The sequence below is a fragment of the Panulirus ornatus genome, chromosome 14 (genome assembly GCF_036320965.1).
Source record: "Panulirus ornatus isolate Po-2019 chromosome 14, ASM3632096v1, whole genome shotgun sequence".
NCBI classification, from domain to species: Eukaryota; Metazoa; Arthropoda; class Malacostraca; order Decapoda; family Palinuridae; genus Panulirus; species Panulirus ornatus.
Window position 1 is genome coordinate 4,349,723 of NC_092237.1, and position 17,620 is coordinate 4,367,342.

The following is a 17,620-nucleotide window of genomic DNA, read 5'->3' on the forward strand; positions in this document are numbered from 1 at the left end:
TGTCAATTCATATGGCTCTTTTTCATAATCCTGTACTCTTACCCTGCCTGTACATTTGCAGTTTTTGGTAATGGCTGTACCATTATTATCACATTCCAGTGTTTCATTTCTTGCAATGCAGACATAAGACAGTTGCGCTTGAATGACCAAGACCTGTAAGAATACTTTTTAAAAATTTTTGAACAGTTGTTTGGTCTGAAGAAGAATGGTATGCTTCAATGTAATCTCAAAATGTGCGAAATGGCTTGTAAGGTGCAACTTTTGGAAGTGAGACTTGTAATACACAATTTTGATATGGAAAAATTCAAGAGACTGGTCAAGAGTGCTTAATTATTTTTACAAAGTTACTGGAATAGCCATATCATCAAGTATATAATTAAGGATAAATTCTTATAATTTTTTGTAACAGCCAGAACCAAAAACTAAAACATATATTATCTTCAGTAGTAGGCTAGCAGTGGTGATAACAATGTGGTACAGTGCTATGCATATTAATTCTTTAATGACTGATAACTTATTTATCCATAGTATTTCATGTTTTATAAAAGTGTACTTCCCATACTAGGATGGGCTGTTTTAGAAGAAAAGAATTTTAGTATGGTATAAAAGTGAAACTTATTTTGACTGACAGTTGTGTATTACTTAAATAATTTTTTTTTATAGGGAACATCGTTTTTGTAGTTATATAAAAGTACTTTGGTTAAATAATGTAAGCATATATATATTGAAACTTGTTTAAATCAAAATATTGTATCTAAGAAAGGTGAGACCTTCGAAAATGATGCTCAGAATCTTTTAAGGTGTGGCATCGTTCTTAATTGTTGAGCAAGTTTCCAAGCCAAATTAAAGGTCTTGCTGTGATTGATGTCAATAGTTTTAGTTTTATGGCTTATCATTTTACTTTTTTACATGTAATGATTTCATGATTTATGCAGAGTGTAGAGATAGTCACACAGGTCTTGATTTTTTTTTTATTTTTAAAATATTATATCGTTATACGTGGCTAAGTTGATATCAGAATTTTATTCCAAAAGGTAAGGCCCTTATCACTTTTTCTTTTGTAATTAAGTTTTTCTTTTCCTTAATATAGACCTTATTTTGCATTTTATTTTAGGCATTCATTCCCTTTGAGTATCACTTGGATGCTGTTGAACTGTTGTTGAATATGTATATAGTGTTATGCTTTAATAGCATTTAGAAATATGTAAATCTGTAATGTATTATAAAGTTGTGTACATAAAGTTGATAACTGATATATCATGATTCACCTGTAAGATCATTGACAGAATTCATAAAAACTGACAAGACTTCACATTCATTTGCAGATCCACTCACATAAGTTTGGATTCCCACAAAGAAATTTGAACCAAAGAAATTTTCTATTACAATTCTGCATATGAAAAGTGTGTACAATTATATCTTCAAAATATTTATATTCTTGGTGCATACCTTCTTGTGACTAATTTCCAATATGCCTTGTCACATATTGTCATGTGCCTAATTTCAGGTTTAGGATCTGTCATGAAAAGATTCCCATGTTCATATATTAATTTGTATGTTAGTTTTTCTGTGATACAGTATTGTAATGTGCACCCAGTTTTGCCTTATTAGATATAATCCTTTACTGCCAAGAGTTACCCATAAAAACACTCTGCTGTTGAGGACAAGCATCAAAATATTAAGTCAACTTCTGGGAGCCAACACAATAATGATTTTGAATGCTTATTTTCCAGCAAAGTATTTCGTTTAATCAATTTTATATTGATTTTGTGAATTTTTCCAGTAACATTGTTATAGTATGGTGTGCCAATAAAGCTGAAAGAGATCTGATGCGTTTTCACACAATAGTTTAGAAAGTAAAGATTTGTATAGGTATTTTGCACAGTTTACAAGTTTTCATCACATCCACATCCAATTTAAATAAAGAACTGCAAATTACTAAGCTTGATTAATCTCCTAATAAACCAAGCCATTAGGTACAAGGGCAGATAGAAAAAAAAAAATGTATTTTCTTCTATAGTCATTGATGAAATTAGTAATTAGGTAGTATATGGTAAGAACCATCAACCAGGGAAGGGAGGTATATTATTGCTACTACCCACCTGCATATTGGAAAGGTAAGCGACTGCTGTGTAGAGCCATCAGTAGCAGTCAGGTTGCACTCCATTGACCCAGGTAACTGTATTTTCATTCTGCCTCACCCACAGGTGGACTGCTGCCATTCTGTCCACAAACATCAGTCTTTCCTTGTTACACACAATACTTGACTGCACAACTCATTCCTCAAAACTAGGTTTTTCTTGCGATGAGCACTATGCGGTAGCGCAGCCTCTTGAGATATGGTGGGAGCAGTAGATAGTAGGTAGGAACACCTGTCAGAAGTAGTAAGTAGGAGCATTAGTTGGAGGTAGTAAGTTGTCACATTAGGTCGAAGTAGCAAGTAGGAACATTAGGAATGAGCCTTAGATCACTGGGGTTAGAATTGCCCTATGCCAGTGTCCTGCAAAGGATGAAACTAAAGGTTAAGAAACGGCATTGGAGTTCAACTGTTATGGAAACTCTAGCCACGGTCAATATAGGAATAGAGGGAATATAGATAGGAAGATATACATTAATAGTGCTACGTTTGTCCTCTATACAGCACGAATATGATTTTCAATATATGAAAAAATCATGATATTGAATTTTCCTTTTGTGATATAAGACCAAACATCAGTCATATTAGTTATATATTTGGACAAACCATATAAGTTCCCTGTCGACTTTAGCAGTAGATCAGTTCAGATTTGCATATTTCTGTGATATACCGTTAGCCAAGTCATATTTCATAGTATCTTTTTATGAATAATCTGCCTTTTCATTAACCCTGACTAATTTGCAGATAGATATAACCCTTTTTAATATCTTCATTAGCAACGTTCAGTAACCTATTAGAACATTCAACTGTTTTTGCATTCTCCAAATATAATAGAACAGATAATATAATAGTTAAAGCTAATTGTGATGCAGAGCTAAAGACTATAATAGATCAAATGAGTCGGCGACTGAGACATTCGAAGTTTTCAATGGTTTTGTAAATTTCTGAGTCATTCCTTTTTTCCATTCATTATTCCTACACTTTTTCATATCTTCACAAACCACACCATTATGGAATAACCTGTTTATTATACCGTGATATATAATAATCAAGATTCTCCGGTCTTAATCTGTTTAAATTTTCCTTTTCAGCACAAATTTAATAATTTCCGAAGTTTGGTGTTTGTCTAGAATGAAATTTCACTGCCAAACTTCATACGTATAAGAAATGACTTAATTACTGTAGACCGCAAAATATGAATGAGTAAATGAAAACAATTACAGGAAAACATTTACGCACTGAAATCTCGAAACAATCAATATTTTACTGGGAGATATTATTAGTAAAAAGTTCATGTATGTAAGAAGACTTGCGGTTTGGTAAAACTTCACCAAAACGAGTTATTGTAAGTTATACATGACCAAAGATACATGGCAGTAGCAAAACATTTTTTTTAATCATTTTCGGACATTTCAGTATACCAAAAACACAGTGTTATATACGTATGAAAATATTTTAACTTATCTGTCTTTAATTTATAGTTTACTATGAAGGCTCTTCTCTGGTTAAGAAATCGAGAATATATCTCATGTTGCCGCAGTATTTACGACACATTGTGCAATGGTTAACATGTTCGGTCACGGAGACGCCCACTTTTCTCGGAAAGATAAAGCACGAGTATTATTAGGTTCTGTACCGTCGTCAGGAGAGGACATGTTAGGTGATCTTTACAGCAAAAATTAAAGGCTTCATAAGCGTTTGTGAAGATAAGTGATAAAAGGAGGAGGACCTGTGAGTACAAAGGGAATAACCTTGTTGAATTGGTAAGTTCATCTGATCATAGACTAAGGTTTTTAAAAGATAATACTTGTGGTAGTGTATTACTGTCATTTACTCTGTAACTATAAATTGTTTAAGCATACATGCCGTCTTGTCAGTTGCATCATAGGATTTTCTGTTGATCCTAAACTGTTGAGTTTGTCAAGTGTATCACACGGCATATTTGTCTACTTTTATAACAGTAGATCACATATGAATAAGCGGACGCAATTTCTTTGTGCTGAACAAACTGTGGGTGATTTATTGTGAATATATAAGGATGTTGCAGCACTTTTGTTACAGTTTATAGAAACGATAAGATTGTGTTGTAGATAACTGCAGTATTGTTATGTTGACCCTAGTGATTAGATTTTATAGGTTTTGTTGATTTTAATTTCGCTTATTGTATTATTTAATCTGATATTTTCTTTCATCATGAAAGCTTTATCTGCTCTTAAGGTATTACTTCCCATAACAGAAAAAGTATACAAGTTACTTTGAAATTTTGAAATGAATATGCCTCCTTATATGCATTTCTTTCATCTTAACCCCTAAGAAGGAAAGTAATTGAAAATATCGAAGAACAAAGGGACACAGAAAAGATAAGAATGACATTTAGTTTTTGTTTAACAATCACTCTCCAGCAGGTGTTGGAGAATATCGGCAAGGAAGGATTGTGAATAATTGAGAGATGTACAAGAGAAAGAGGCAGGAGGTTAACAGGTAAGTGCAGTGGCTGCAAAAGAGGGCAAATGAAAAATAGGTAGAGAAACGATTGGAAAACCTCAGGGATAATAAGAAATTGTTTTACAAGGTGAAAAATGAAGCAGTTAAAGAGAGCAAATGGAAGCATGGGGGAGGGAGCAATTAGGAAAGTTATGGCAAAAAAGGAGATGGATTAAGTACCCTGAAGGATTGCTGAGTGTTTTAATTGAAAGAGTGGCAGATATTGGATGTTTGGGTTGATGAGAATGTGGATACAATTTGCACATAATGCAGTGCTAATTGTGCACAAATTTCACATGTAAGTGCATACATTATATATATATATATATATATATATATATATATATATATATATATATATATAATATATATATATTATATATATATGTATTATATATATATATCTTTGGGGTGTTTGGATATAATAGAATGGTGTTGTTTTGTCAGAATTGCTTGAAAAGGACCAGTTTGAGTTCCATACTTCAACAAGCTATCATGGCTTGTCCTCACCATACAAAGCAAGCCCACATAGTCTTACAAGACGACTGTGTAGAGACATTCGCTAATGACTTCACACACTTAAAGCCTTTAAGTGTGGCCTTTAATCTGAAGAAGAATCCAACAGATATCAAGGGGCTTAGAGAAACCCTTCAGGTAGTAGCAGCTCGAGAATGTAAAGTTGGTCTGCAGCTACACTACCATTGGCAGAGACCTACAAATGGTGCATCAGATGACTTTCTGGCCATTCTTCTCCATCCTAATGCCAAGTAAGATTTTATAGAAGTTTCTTCATTAAAGCCCCTAATCTGTGTCCTGATTCATCCGTATTTTCATTATATAGTATTTGATACATTTATTATGAAGTTTTGCACTACAGTTTTGCATTGCTTCAAAGCATCCAGAAATAAGTTGAATTCCTTATGAGATCTAGACTTGGAATGTCATGTGAAAAAATGCAGGAAAAGTAGAGTACTGTAAAAGTTGTCAAAAATATTGTTTAATTTTTTTTCCCCACATACAAATGTGAATATAAATGCATTATGACAATTGTTATTTCAAGTTGTGTGCTAAATATTCTGCTGATCCAGTAAGTTGTCGAAGATAGGTTGATGTGCTTTCCTGAAATTTCATTGGTCTGAAAGTGTATGATACCATTATGTATTTCTTTTTTCCACGTTCATCCATAGCAGTATATCAAGAAGGGTACAGTTCTGAGATGTCTTCAGAATTATTAGACTTCATGTATTTATTTAATCCTAAGGAAGACTTATATAAGGTATACAGTGATTATATTTCTTTCAAGTTACACATATAAGTGTCTTTTTTGTTTTGTGTTACAGTACTAATTAGAGACAGAGTTATCTGCATTGTTTATTTGATGGAGTTATATAAACATTTAGTTTTTAGCAGAAAAATTTTTGAGTGGTTTCTGAACTGCGAAGTACATTTATGTAAGTGCTGAAAACTTATGGAGTGAATACTTATCTTGTTCCCTTGTGCTTTTACCTGTAATCTCTTAACAGGTGCCAGCTAACTGCCTTCAGTGGATGCCTCAGTGGACAGTTTGTATCTTTGTTGCCAACCACTTTGAAGGAGTTAAAGTTGGCCATAGCAAATGGAGATCAACTAATGCAAGCAGCCCTCGCAGAACTTACACATAGAATCACAGAATTGAGTTTCCTCAGTAAGTATTTTTCATAAGTTGTGTATACAAATGGTGATGGTAATTGGTACATTAATACATAAGTATGAATCCCAGAATATCATTTGATAGCATACAGTACTTGTATGCAGAATTTTCACAAACATAGGCATGATATTTTGATTTGAGTTTGCTGGCTTCTGAAAAAGTGAAGATAGCTGAAAAGTGGTCACTGTCTATCAGACAACCCAAAGCTTTGTTAAGTGTCTTGCCTTAGGGTGGATTACTACTCATAGACATGGGATCGTTCTTTGTCCATTTCTCTGTCAGTGAGGGTAGAATCAAAAGCCTTCTGTTTCAGTAATTCTCTGGACATTACTTCTATCCTGCTGTCCCTTTCTGTGTACCACAATTATGCTGCCTTCTTCTTTTTAAGGAGGTGATATTTTGGCCACTACCATGAGCTGTCTGCATGTATCAATGCAGCAAAATCTTGGAGGCAAGGCACACATCTGGCAGCTGCTCCCCACAGTTTGTGTAGATCGGCCAATTGAAGATTGACTATTATGATACCTCCTTTCCTTGAACACTTAATTTGAGCAATTCCCTTTTTTCTTTCATCTTTCCCTCTTCTTGTAACCTTTATACTTTAAGTGTTAGGTTTGCAAACAGCTGCAGAGCTATAAGTAATTTCTGCATCCTTATATTTTATTCACCCTAGATGGCCTTGATTGGGGCATGTTCTCTCCTTCCATGTCTTTCTCTATAAAAAGCATTGTGGTGAGAACTTTACTGTTTTATTGCTCTCAGTGACTGATTTCTTACCTTTTTAGGTGCAGGTTAGCCTAAGTCAGCTAAATCATTTTATGTAGTAGATTGCTTTTAGAAAATCATAAGGAAAAAGAAATGGTCCATTTGATAATTCTATAATTATTCAATGTTGCTGAGATGCTTTTAATTTTTGGCTAGTTAGAGTGGCCTTTTGTCACTCAGGCATTTTAGCTGTCTACAGTAGACTTTCCTCTGCATGTTATGTTTGTTCTTCAGGCCTGCATGTAGTGCCAGGCACTCCCCTTGATGTTCTGCACGAAGTGAAAGGACGGAATTATGGGCCACACCTGTTGCTTTCGGGTGTTGGAGATAACCATGTGGGTTGGGCATGTGATACTGCACGTAAACTCCAACCACATAACTCATGGTGGTAAGCTACTTGCTTTCATACTTCATGTGTAGCTATGTTATTTTCACATTGTATTTATTTTTTTTATTATACTTTGTTGCTGTCTCCCGCGTTTGCGAGGTAGCGCAAGGAAACAGGCGAAAGAAATGGCCCAACCCCCCCCACACATGTATATACATACGTCCACACACGCAAATATACATACCTACACAGCTTTCCATGGTTTACCCCAGACGCTTCACATGCTTTGATTCAATCCACTGACAGCATGTCAACCCCGGTATACCACATCGCTCCAATTCACTCTATTCCTTGCCCTCCTTTCACCCTCCTGCATGTTCAGGCCCCGATCACACAAAATCTTTTTCACTCCATCTTTCCACCTCCAATTTGGTCTCCCTCTTCTCCTCGTTCCCTCCACCTCCGACACATATATCCTCTTGGTCAATCTTTCCTCACTCATTCTCTCCATGTGCCCAAACCACTTCAAAACACCCTCTTCTGCTCTCTCAACCACGCTCTTTTTATTTCCACACATCTCTCTTACCCTTACGTTACTCACTCGATCAAACCACCTCACACCACACATTGTTCCTCAAACATCTCATTTCCAGCACATCCATCCTCCTGCGCACAACTCTATCCATAGCCCACGCCTCGCAACCATACAACATTGTTGGAACCACTATTCCTTCAAACATACCCATTTTTGCTTTCCGAGATAATGTTCTCGACTTCCACACATTCTTCAAGGCCCCCAGAATTTTCGCCCCCTCCCCCACCCTATGATCCACTTCTGCTTCCATGGTTCCATCTGCTGCCAGATCCACTCCCAGATATCTAAAACACTTCACTTCCTCCAGTATTTCTCCATTCAAACTCACCTCCCAGTTGACTTGACCCTCAACCCTACTGTACCTAATAACCTTGCTCTTATTCACATTTACTCTTAACTTTCTTCTTCCACACACTTTACCAAACTCAGTCACCAGCTTCTGCAGTTTCTCACATGAATCAGCCACCAGCACTGTATCATCAGCGAACAACAACTGACTCACTTCCCAAGCTCTCTCATCCCCAACAGACTTCATACTTGCCCCTCTTTCTAAAACTCTTGCATTTACCTCCCTAACAACCCCATCCATAAACAAATTCACATTGTAAGATACCATAAAGTCAGCTTCCACATACTCATGACTGCATAGGGAAATTTTACATCCTCATAGTTTGAGTGTATACATTTTAAATTATTCTGTTGTAAAATGTGATGTGATGTTTAAAATGTTGAAGAAATCTTTCCTCTTGTGCATAATAATTTGATGATATATTTTATAAAGTTTTCCTAGTTTGAACAAGTGTCACTTGTCTTACAGGAAGTATTGGACCTTAAGATTGCCCAACAGCACTTTGAGTAGGGATGGTTGTATGCAGCTGTTAAGGGGCTTGGCTGAGCAAGGGGTATCAGTGTGGGAGTGTGACATTGGCATACTGGTGTCCTCCCCCTCGCTAAATGCAGATGGGGTGCAACACATGAGAGGTCTTGCTAATGATCTATTGCAGTGTTCATTCAGTTGGTATGTATGTATGTCATTGCCTTTTTTGAGGATGCTAATATGTGCTACAAGATGTTATTTCTTCCATTGTACTGTGAGGAGTAATGAAATATCTTTCTGATCTCTTAAAATTTTAGTTTATTGTTTTAGTGGTTTCTTAGCTTATGAACTTTTTTCCAGCAGTGTGAGAAAAAATATATGGCAGATGAATCGGTTTTGTATGCCAGCCTGTGACTGAAGGATGATACAGGAAGTGATGAATGAAGACTTTTTCTGAAGAGGAAGAAGCAGTGAGCAATTTACAGCATCGCTGAGGACATTCCCCCTTTAGTTTTTCACCTCACTCTTCATGAAATATTTCACTAGATTCCTTGTTTGATGTTTTGGATCATTTTATATATATAATATATATATATATATATATATATATATATATATATATATATATATATATATATATATATATATATATTTTTCTTTTTTTTCGTACTATTCGCCATTTCCCACAATAACGAGGTAGCGTTAAGAACAGAGGACTGGGCCTTTGAGAGAATATCCTCACCTGGCCCCCTTCTCTGTTCCTTCTTTTGGAAAATTGAAAAAAACGAGAGGGGAGGATTTCCAGCAACCCGCTCCCTCCCCTTTTAGTCGCCTTCTACGACACGCAGGGAATACGTGGGAAGCATTCTTTCTCCCCTATCCCCAGGGATATATATATATATATATATATATATATATATATATATTTCTTTTCTTTCTTTCAAACCTTCCACAGAGCATCTCTATCAACTCTATCATATGCCTTCTCCAGACCCATAAATGCTACATACAAATCCATTTGTTTTTCTAAGTATTTCTCACATACATTCTTCAAAGCAAACACCTGATCCATACTGCTCTTCCCCAATCTGATTTATTTATTCATTTTGCTCTGTCGCTGTCTCCCGCATTTGCGAGGTAGCGCAAGGAAACAGAAGAAAGAAATGGCCCAACCCACCCCCATACACATGTATATACACACACATCCACACACGCAAACATACGCACCCATACATCTCATTGTACACATATATATACACACACAGACACATACATATATACCCATGCACACAATTCACACTGCCTGCCTTTATTCATTCCCATCACCACCTCGCCACACATGGAATACCATCCCCCTCCCCCCTCATGTGTGCGAGGTAGCGCTAGGAAAGGATAACAAAGGCCCCATTCGTTCACACTCAGTCTCCAGCTGTCATGCAATAATGCCCGAAACCACAGCTCCCTTTCCACATCCAGGCCCCACACTACTTTCCATGGTTTACCCCAGACGCTTTACATGCCCTGATTCAATCCACTGAGAGCACATCAACCCCGGTATACCACATCGATCCAATTCACTCTATTCCTTGCCTGCCTTTCACCCTCCTGCATGTTCAGGCCCCGATCACTCAAAATCTTTTTCACTCCATCTTTCCACCTCCAATTTGGTCTCCCACTTCTCCTCGTTCCCTCCACCTCCGACACATATATCCTCTTGGTCAATCTTTCCTCACTCATTCTCTCCATGTGCCCAAACCATTTCAAAACACCCTCTTCTGCTCTCTCAACCACGCTCTTTTTATTTCCACACATCTCTCTTACCCTTACATTACTTTCTCGATCAAACCACACATTGTCCTCAAACATCTCATTTCCAGCACATCCACCCTCTTGCGCACAACTCTATCCATAGCCCACGCCTCGCAACCATACAACATTGCTGGAACCACTATTCCTTCAAACATACCCATTTTTGCTTTCCGAGATAATGTTCTTGACTTCCACACATTCTTCAATGCTCCCAGGATTTTCGCCCCCTCCCCCACCCTATGATTCACTTCTGCTTCCATGGTTCCATCCGCTGCCAGATCCACTCCCAGATATCTAAAACACTTTACTTCCTCCAGTTTTTCTCCATTCAAACTTACCTCCCAATTGACTTGACCCTCAACCCTACTGTACCTAATAACCTAATATCCTCATAGTTTGAGTGTATACATTTTATATTATTCTGATGTAAAATGTGATGTGATGTTTAAAATGTTCCTATGAGTCTGTGTATGTACCGAATTATTATCTTACACAAAAAAATTCTTGATTTATGGTTCACCACTAATGAGAGCACATTGGAAAGGAAGACAACAATTTTCCAAAGAAATTGTGTGATGTAGGGTATTCCAGGAAGATACTGGGTGGATTCTTGCTAACACTTTTTCAAGGGGTTCTTTAAAAGCTGAGGGTTGCTGTACCAGTTTAATACAAGCATTCCCATTGCATGCACTTGTGTTGTTGCTCTTTCAGCATTTTGTTCCATTTATATTGTTGGTGTGTGTTTACAGGGCTTTTAAGTCATTTAGTGTTTTGGAAAAAGGTGGCAGTCTTGAAATTTTCATATCGATTGCCTATGTTCCTGTTTGATTCTGGGAAGTTCTGTGATATTTTTTTGAAGGGTAACATAGCAATTAAATATTGATTCTGCTTTTTTCTTTTAATTTAACTGGCAAGAAATTTATTGATTGGCAACAATATGTTGTTCATGCAGTAAAGACGGTCCTCTGTGTCTAGACCTTTCTCAATTTGGTTATCCTTGAAAGCAAACCAATAATGCAGGGAAAATTATGTGCTTGTTAAATTCATTGCATTATTGTAGTAAGCTTAATGTCATATCAGAAGGTAAGCATATACTGCACTTAAATAAGTATATTGACAATTCAATTAATATACAAAGGGTGTATAAGTAACGAATCCCTGTAGAACTGCATTCTCTTCATAACTTATGTAAGAATTACAAGGTGCTACCAGGATTCCCATTATTTCATTGTTGAATTCATGTCATTGAACAGTGTTGTCTGGAATGTCAATAAGAGAGACAATTGCCACCCCTTTCTTTCCCCTCTGTAGTAAGATGGCACCTTCACATGTGGCCATCTTCATTCTCAAGTGATTTCTTTAGCTCATCAATTTCTTTTCTTGCAAAGAACAGTTTTCATGTGATGCTTTTGGCATAACACAGTATGTACTCATGAGCAGTAAACCAGAAGTGGATCATTCCTTCTGAAAACTTTCCATGCATTTTCATTACAAACCTTGCATCAGTCATTTTTTTTCCTTGGGATAGAGTGAGACAAATACTATATACAATCTAAGCTTTCATTTACCTCCTTGAAGAGCTTTTAAAATATTTAACCAAGTTTATTACCGAGTATATTAAAGTATATACCTTGTACTTGGGTGTACTCAGCCCCTTCTGTATTTGAAGAGCCAAAATATTCTATGTAGTATATGCTTTACACTCGATGCACTTAGTACTTCTACCATCAATTTATATTGGATTTTAAAAATCTTTATCTGTATGAATAGCCTGCCTGTTTTGTTCAAAAAAGTCCTACACCTTTGTATTATCACCAGTACCACTAATACTAATCAACCCATTAATGACGGGATGAGAACCCTCTGGTTCCGTTTGGGCCTACCTGTTACTCTCCTTTGTCGACATACTATACCCACTTTACGCTTTCCTCTACCTTCCCCATTTTGTGTACCTTATATCCACGTTATAATGGAATTTTTTTTATCTTTTGTAACAAGCTTCGTATATAGTTGAATCAAAAATGGAACCTGGAGCTGATGAGTAAATTAGTTTTAATCTCTATAACGCATTAAGTGATGTTTAAATTAACAACAATCGTAATTCAATTTATACCATGGTTACACCAATATCAGAGTTTAAAGTTATCTTTTCAAAATCTGAGAATCGATACTTTTGACTGCAAGTAGTTACAAGATCAGTAATGGTACACTACAAATTTTAAGTAAAATTCCATAATTTTGTAATATTTGCAATTTCTTTCACTTCCATAGGCAGTAAGTCGCAATAAAATATTCTTTCGCAAATACCATTGCAACATTGCGAGAGAAAAATACTTTTACCAGTATACTGGGGGGGGGGGGTGGAAATCCTATCCTCCAGGTTTTGCTTTAACAAAAGGGAATAGCGATGGGACCAAGTGAGAATTTTCTTTCTACGGCTGTCCTGTGTTCTTAACGCTACCTCGCTAATGCGGGAAATGGCGAATATGTATGAAAAAAAAATTAAATTTCAGCTCGCACACCAACAGATGTGAGGCAGGTGTACGGTGGAAACGGAACACTTGCCATACTTCCACCAACATCGGTCGCCTAGTCGTCCATGGAGATTGTGTGGTGGAAGAACATCGACTTATGAACAAGTTTACTGAACTCATGTTCGTTAGATGTAGGAAAGTCAGGATATTCTCAATAAGTTCATAAAAACAACGAAATTCAATTTTCAACAGGAACACTATCTACATCAAAGGATTTTCAGGGTAAGTTACTCATACTTCATGTTATTAAGTGATAGGAATTACAGATGCGAGTTGAGAGGTAAGGAATGTCAAATGCCGGTGATTTATCAGATCATTAGTGTATGCAAATACTCCAAATTTGGCTAAGTGGAGGGGCAAATTTTGAACGATTGTTAGTGCCGTATAAATCTGTAATCTATTAACAGGACATATATAGACCATGATACATTATAGAATATATACCGAGAAGAACATGTAGATTACCGCGATTCAAAATGAAGTTCGTAGGTTCATGAATAAGAATATGGAACATACCGACTCAAAGAATGAATACCCTCAATGAAAGTTCGTGACTACTGAATGAATGGTAGTGTCATAGAGGCGACCAGGAGGTAGGTACAGTATCCTGACTAATGAGGTTTTAACAAGATTATATCTAAGGCAACCAGCCTTAGGCGTGCAGGTAAACGCTCTTACTCGCCCTAGATAATGTTTATACCGACAGCTGTAGGGAATGCAGCAAAACTTCGATTTAATTCATTCTCTGACTCTAGCTTAACTTTTTTTTTCTCTTTTAGATATGATTACGGGTCAATGTAACACTCACAAGTGGTATATTTGTCCAATGTTATTCACAAATTTTGTCTGCGAAAGCATATGGTTCCCATGATTCAGTACAATATCCTCTACGCTAATCTGGGATATCAGTTTCTGAGTATGCGCACATCCACAGAAGTAATGTACAGTCCATTTTTTTCCGTTATTGTCCAGCCTACGTTTAGGCTGTTAAAGGGGTATGTGGTAATCAGTGTTTTAAGGAGTAAATGACGTGGTTGCAAGTCTTTTAGGGCCCCGCCCTAGGTGTAAAGCCCCTGACCCCGCACGCTACCAAGGCCGAGCATGCCGTGGTTGGATATCTTACATGGCACATTCTCTGTATTTACTGTGGCCACCAGCAACTCAAGTGACCCTTCGTCTTACAGGAGTTCAGCCTGTATCCTTCACGATACCTTATAATCCTGCTACATCCCACCTTATCCAACCCTCCGCCCAACACACACACACACACAGTGTTCGTGCGCTCCATATGACCATTCGTCTCAAAGTTATCTAACTCGCATCCCCTACAACACATAACCCTTCGTATCACAGTTGTCGTCGTCCTCGTACCCAGCAACATCCCTCACCACATAACCATCGTCCCAAAGTTTTTCATCCCGCTGTGGACCTTCCAGCCTTCCCCTGACACCTCCCGTACACCGTGTTCCCAGGGCGCCGTTGTTCGGGTGTTGCCACTCAGTGTTGACACAGCCTCCGTGTGGAAAGGACACATACCATCTCCGCTTTCCGTGCTGCCTCCAATGGGGTGATGTACAGTTATCAATCTTCTTGTGATTGACCCATCTGCCTAGCTTAAGGGGAATCAAGTTGAGTAGGTAGTGAATTAATATGCTATCACGAGCTTACCCGTCTGTTCAACTTGTTTTTTCTTCCTTGAAATTGTCTTGGTCGTCCGCGAATTTGGCTTAACAGATTCTGGCACAGGACAATTATATGCTGACTCAGTGAAGTGCCGACATTTCAGCCTGTGTACATTGCGTTTGTCATCATTGATATTGGAGGAAAGTCAGCCGTTGCCACAGCACGGCACAGTGTTACCCTCATGCATGTTCGTATGGCCCCTTATGTTTCCGATTTATTGTTTGCCGGTGTACTGTAACAGAGCTTGATTAGTACTATAACTGAATGTTGTATTAGTGTCATAATTGGCGATATGTTGTAAGAGCCTTGTTGGGCAACATGGACACCTATGACCACTGGCTGCAAAACCTGCAGCAGTATTTCAGGTATGTAGTAAGAGGCTGATCTAAGCAGGGTAGAATGGTCAGTGGCTGGACCTGGCATACAGTACTTGTATTGTGCACTGAGCGTTCTTTGATGTATTTATGTAATTGTGAGTATGCGTACTATTACATAATGTACTGAGGTAGCGTGAGACAAACTGTGATAACCAATAAATCTAACAGTACAGCTGCACAGACATTTTTAGAATGAGAGAAAATGTTTTACATGTGTGTTACTTACTATAAGACATTTATAAACAAGTTTTAGGCATTCGTGTAGTGTTCAGGTCATTAATTGAAATATGATTTGGAAATAGGTATATCTAAAAGAAATTAAGTACTAAAGATTATTATAAAGAAGCTTTGTAAATGTGTAGATTTTTGATACAACTTAATTTACAAATTTTCTTTATACCATAATGACAGAAATATTAATTGTTGGTATAATGATTTTAAAGTTCATCCTTCCCAGATACAGGGTTTGGTTATTGGTAATGAAATTATCTACTGATAACCCAATGTAGATGAGATTAATGTAAATCTATGTATAATATGTTTATTGTGACTGTGAAAGGTGATTGGTACCGTAAATGTGTTATGTTCTAGTGAAGAGTTGTGAACATTTCACAAATGAATGCTAGTTTTTGTGCATAGTATTACACAAATTGATAGATTGTGGCTATATACTCTTAATCTCTAATGTGAACAAAAAGTGATAATCAGAAATCTTTGCACAGATCACTCAGGTCTCCACCTACCTGTGTTACAAATGCAGCAGAGTTAGCACTTTAAAAGATATTCGTAAAAGTAATTTCTACAGATACAGTACATTATATGCAATGGTCTGTGATGTATCTCAGTCCGAGAAGTAGCAGCATAAATCCATGCAGCCAGGAGCTGCGTTCATCCTATAAATTGCAATGCTGTGTATACTTGCATTAGGCTTTTAACTTAGTTTGCATGCAGCAATATGTCATTGATAAATGAGGTTCATTTTTCATCTGTATATATGTAGGATTATCTTTTTAGCAGATTTATTTATTTGTTACTGACTGCTCTCTGCAAACTTTGATTCTGCCTTGCATTTGTAAACAAGTAGATAACAGTTTATTGCATGTAGGCAGCCATGTAGCTGAAAATACACAATTGAGTTATTACAAATACTATAGAACTGGAAGGTCATTTCAGTTACTAGTTAAATAATCATGGAAGATCTTAGAATTCAGGTGAGCTGGATATTTCCACAATTTGGATAAGCATATGGGCAAAGTATATTTAGATAGCCAGGATTTATGCGAATGTTTTTAAAGTAAATGGTTTGTTTCATACATTATGAGTCTGCGTGAACATTAAATGATGAATAGTTACCGTAATACAATTTTTAACATACCACATAGCCTATTAAAGGATGAATAGTTACAGTAATATAGCTGTTAACATACCACATATCCTATTTATCAGGAAACTGAGCTGTTCATTTGCATAGATATGCTTATGGTCGTGGATTGTTTAAGAAGTTCACAATGGTAGGTATAGGACTATTCTTGTATGTGTTTGTACGAGCTCTGATTGGAAAAAGTAGATTTTGTTGACAAAGGTGGGTGTGAGTGTGAATATGTGTCTGATCATTTAGTATCAAGCAAAGGAAAATAATTTTTAGAACTTTCATTTGCAGGCTAGAGTAAAAGTAGATGGTTTAGAAAATGAAATGGAGTAAGAAAATTTCAGATTTTGGTTTGAGAGGTGTTTATACTAGGTAGGTCTTAATAATTCACAATGGGGTTTTTCTAAAGCACATTGCAATTCTCTGCTGTGAGTTTTTTCTCTACTTATATGGATAAGGAAGAACACATTGGCTGTACAGCTGATTGCTGGATTTATATCTTTGTTCTTGACAACCAGAGGTTTCAATCATAGAATTTATTCTGCATTGTTGTCCTGGTTGTCCAGCAACAGTTCAGAGTACTGTTCTTAAAAATTTCTTCGGTTAGCTAACTTGGTACACGTAGTGACCATCATTTGTTTTACTCACTTCAAGGACCAGATCAGACCATGAATCCAGATTCGTATATGTTACTGGATTCTGCCTATATGTAGTTGTACAAGTGAAAAGCCATCTTTGGTGAGGCTGTATATGTCATTGGACAAAAAAGAAGTTTTGTCTCATTGAGGAACTTCTTGCTCCTCCATTGCTGTCCTTAATTTTCCTTCTTGTGAAGAGAGTGGAGCCTTGAAGCTCAAGAGCTTCATAAATGGGTCCTAGTGGTTGTGCGATAACAACAATAACAGTGATGATAATAATTTATACAATTTATTATTTATTATACTTAATCACTGTTTCCCATGCCAGTGAAGTAGCACCAGGAAACTGACGAAGAACAGCCCATCCACTCATATACACACACACACACACACA

At 36.9% G+C, this 17,620-nt stretch overlaps 2 protein-coding genes across 9 annotated transcripts in view; both read left to right on the plus strand.

Moving 5' to 3' along the window:
- The first annotated feature begins 3,692 nt into the window (after positions 1-3,692).
- On the plus strand, positions 3,693-12,099 carry LOC139753192 (uncharacterized). 4 transcript variants are annotated; one of them, XM_071669396.1, is made up of 7 exons: positions 3,693-3,900; positions 4,540-4,618; positions 5,069-5,388; positions 6,145-6,305; positions 7,311-7,464; positions 8,817-9,017; positions 9,177-12,099. In XM_071669396.1, the coding sequence occupies exons 3-7, from the start codon at positions 5,117-5,119 to the stop codon at positions 9,232-9,234; spliced, it is 846 nt and encodes a 281-aa protein (XP_071525497.1). In that variant the 5' UTR covers positions 3,693-3,900; positions 4,540-4,618; positions 5,069-5,116; the 3' UTR covers positions 9,235-12,099. The 4 variants fall into 4 exon arrangements, with proteins under 4 accessions (XP_071525497.1, XP_071525498.1, XP_071525499.1 ...); XM_071669397.1 differs by having other exon boundaries at positions 4,543-4,618; XM_071669398.1 differs by lacking the exon at positions 4,540-4,618 and having other exon boundaries at positions 9,180-12,099.
- A 1,041-nt stretch (positions 12,100-13,140) lies between these two features.
- The window catches only part of LOC139753191 (solute carrier family 45 member 3-like), a 34,519-nt gene continuing 30,039 nt past the window's right edge, over positions 13,141-17,620 (plus strand). The window contains exon 1 of one of the 5 annotated variants that reach the window (XM_071669392.1): positions 13,141-13,381. The gene's annotated coding sequence lies outside the window, so the exon portion shown is untranslated. Of the gene's footprint in view, positions 13,382-14,371; positions 14,793-14,854; positions 15,208-17,620 lie in introns of those variants that run through there. The other 4 variants (XM_071669393.1, XM_071669391.1, XM_071669390.1 and 1 more) reach the window with 4 other exon arrangements.